The 2,816-nt window shown below is 45.3% G+C and overlaps 1 protein-coding gene across 1 annotated transcript; it reads right to left on the bottom strand.

Annotated features, from left to right (window-relative positions):
* LOC311355708 (cystatin-B-like) lies at positions 1-787 on the bottom strand. The gene is made up of 3 exons (XM_084475518.1): positions 630-787; positions 435-536; positions 1-309 (listed from the first exon to the last, which is right to left on the bottom strand). Exons 1-3 carry the CDS (start codon positions 708-710, stop codon positions 181-183), a joined length of 312 nt encoding a protein of 103 aa, XP_084331644.1. The 5' UTR covers positions 711-787; the 3' UTR covers positions 1-180.
* Between the last annotated feature and the right edge of the window lie 2,029 nt (positions 788-2,816).

Raw genomic sequence — 2,816 nt, 5'->3', positions numbered from 1 at the left:
GGAAACTGGTTTATTTTATTAGAATGGCGAGTGTATGGCGAGTACTATACCACTGCATTGACTGAGGCTCTAACCAAGTCATGACAACACATATTTAACAATCATAAACACTAGTCGTGTTTAAAAAAAAAATGTTTAAAAATCATAGGCACTTTCCCCCCCAATATTTGTAGCGTTGGATCAGAAATGCTCGAGGGGGTCCTGGTGGGACTTGGACTCCTGCATGGCGGACAGCTTCACGTTCCCGCCGTTGCACGGCAGCTCCCTGAAGACCCGGAGGTGGACGTGGTCCTCTCCTCCCACATGGACCTTCGTGAGAAAGAACCAGGTTCAGAAAGAGTTAGTGTCAGATAATGCTACCAATTAAAAAGAACATTCAATCGATCCTTACGACATAAATACATGAACAATGCGTTTCACGGCCAGGGGACCACCTTGATGAAGAAGTTGGTTCCAGCCACCACCTGGGTTTTGTATGACTTGGCCAGGAAGACATCATAAGACTTGTTCGCTTTTCCCTCAGCGGACGCCTTAACCTGTTCAATAGATAATAACATTTAGACAACGACATCCGAACATTTTATATTCAAAGTCGATCCTCCGAGTCCGACCATCACCTCCTCACTCACCGTGTCACAGAGGTCCTGGACCTCCTGGGTCGCGGTCTTGTCTGGGGTGGTTCCTCCGCACATCATAGGCTGGGGAGACATGGTGGCTATGACATTAAATTGCAGACAGAAGTGTCAGTATACCAGGAAGATTCTACACTGACGCTTAAAGGGGTGTTGTGGACCACGTGACTCACAGGTCATGTGACGTGACTCATCCACGTGTGTGCGTCGGACCACGTGACACGGGTCATGTGACTCATCCATGTGGTTGCGTAGCAGGGGGATTCCAATCCAGCCCGTTTACGTGGTGGTGGCAGTGTTGCCAGATTGGGCCAGATTTCCCGCCAAATCTGGCAACCTTGGCCGGGTGTACGGCAATGTAAGGTATGGTAACCGGTTCTGCTGATTCGGGGCCTCGTACCACCTCACTTGTAGGGTCGTGCTTTGCTTAGACGTACTACATCACCATTCATTTGTAGCGCGTCACTAGTCGCAACGACTCACCGTTACTGTGTTTGCCCTTCTGTTAAAATATGAGTGGCAGTGGCCTATACTTTATTGTCTCCAGCAGATTGAACTAGTGCAATGCTCTTATTACTGAATCTATTAAGATCTGCTACTTGTTCTTCTGCTGCATTAATTTTCTCATTACAAAGCACTTTAACTGCAATCACTGCCAGCCCCTGATACCACTAAGCCAGCCTTCGTGTCTGGCCAGAGAGGCAACCACGGGGTGGAGGAGCGGTTTTTATCACCGAGTGTTGCAACATTATTCCTCAAAATAGCATTTCAAAGGAGGGAATTGAAAATGTGTTGTATTTGGTGAATAGACACACCCAACCTGGGTGTGTATGACAAGGAACAATTGTGCGTCTTGTTCACCTCTCCCTCTGTGGGTGGCTCGACCCGTTTTGTACAAATACAATAGCCCTCTGAAGAATCTCTGAAGAATAAGTCCAGTCTCAGAGGCTCCGGTTCCCTTGGTCAAATGTCTATGGGAAATAACATGAGGTTTTTGAATGATCGTACATAACAAACTCTGTACGTGCGATGAAGTAAAAGCTGCGTCACGTTTTGAACTACACACTTTTTCCATCTAGTTTCGACTGGGTGAATCCTAATTCACGTGTGAAAAAAAAATGAGGCTAAACTTATGTTGATGTTGAAATTAACTGCCCCCAGTAGTCTTTGTTAAATGTTAAGTTGGCATTTTATTTTCTTATGGTGTATATTATGTGCTTACTCACCAGCAATAAATTAATTCATTTCGATTCAAACAATGTTTCTAAGTAGGCCTACATGTTTTTTCTAAATGTGGGTCATCAACGAGGAGTAAAGTAGTAACTTCGGGCACATCTGTCATCTGTTCTTTCTCCCGACGTGTTTACTATCTTTATTCATTCCTTGCGATGCGGCGGGGAATGCCGTATACGGACGGGCGGCGGGAGGGGCTGCTCCGGTGAGAGAAAGATGTTTTCAGTAGACAGTCGTTTTCAGTCGACTCACTTCGGGTCGGCGATTTATTTAAAAAGCTGGCACAGAAAATGGAGCAAGCCAAGCCAAGGTGTCATGCCAATGTAGTTACCCCAGTGTATCATCATCAACATGCATTCAATACACACTACTCTTCGATTTAACCCAAAGCTGAATTAAATGTACATGTTTTTCTAAATGTTTCTCATCAACGAGGCTGTAAAATAACTACGATCTTTATTCATTCATGCGCCGCGGCCGAACTGACGGGGGTATTCTCTGATATTATGAATCTTACAGACTGCGTCGGGTTCTCCGACTCTCTGGTACTTCCACAACAAGTAAAGACTCCTAGTCTGGTTTATCTCGCCCATGGGGAAAAGGAATTGGGGGAAATTAACTTTGGTTTTAAGAACGCATGTATCGAAAGAGCGCTTGTTGTAGTCCATTTTCGGAAAATTGTAGTTTCACGCTAGAGACGCTAGAGGTCAGCAATACCCGCCGTCGCGCAATGACGTCGGTTAGGAAAAGTGGAGTCGAATTCATTTTAAACAGTGCTGTCTTTTCCTATGTTCGAAAGGAGGCACATTTTCATCTCTCCTTGACCAGATTACGTTTTACACAAAGGTTAAGGAAAGGAGGCATAAAGGTTGGGAGATTTGACTTTCCGAATTGGGCCTGGGAAACAGCCATCTGGCCATTGATCATGTGATTTGCATCACATGACACCGA

The sequence above is a fragment of the Micromesistius poutassou genome (genome assembly GCF_964030765.1).
Source record: "Micromesistius poutassou genome assembly, chromosome: 11".
In the NCBI taxonomy this organism is placed as follows: Eukaryota; Metazoa; Chordata; class Actinopteri; order Gadiformes; family Gadidae; genus Micromesistius; species Micromesistius poutassou.
The sequence above is the reverse complement of the archived record's forward strand: the minus strand, read 5'-3'. Positions and strand labels throughout refer to the sequence as shown.

Coding starts and splice junctions, on each gene's coding strand:
- LOC311355708 (XM_084475518.1), bottom strand. CDS start 710: ATGTCTCCCCAGCCTATGATGTGCGGAGGAACCACCCCAGACAAGACC. Junction 537..629: donor TCCAGGACCTCTGTGACACG/GTGAGTGAGGAG, acceptor TCTATTGAACAG/GTTAAGGCGTCCGCTGAGGG. Junction 310..434: donor GAACCAACTTCTTCATCAAG/GTGGTCCCCTGG, acceptor TTTCTCACGAAG/GTCCATGTGGGAGGAGAGGA.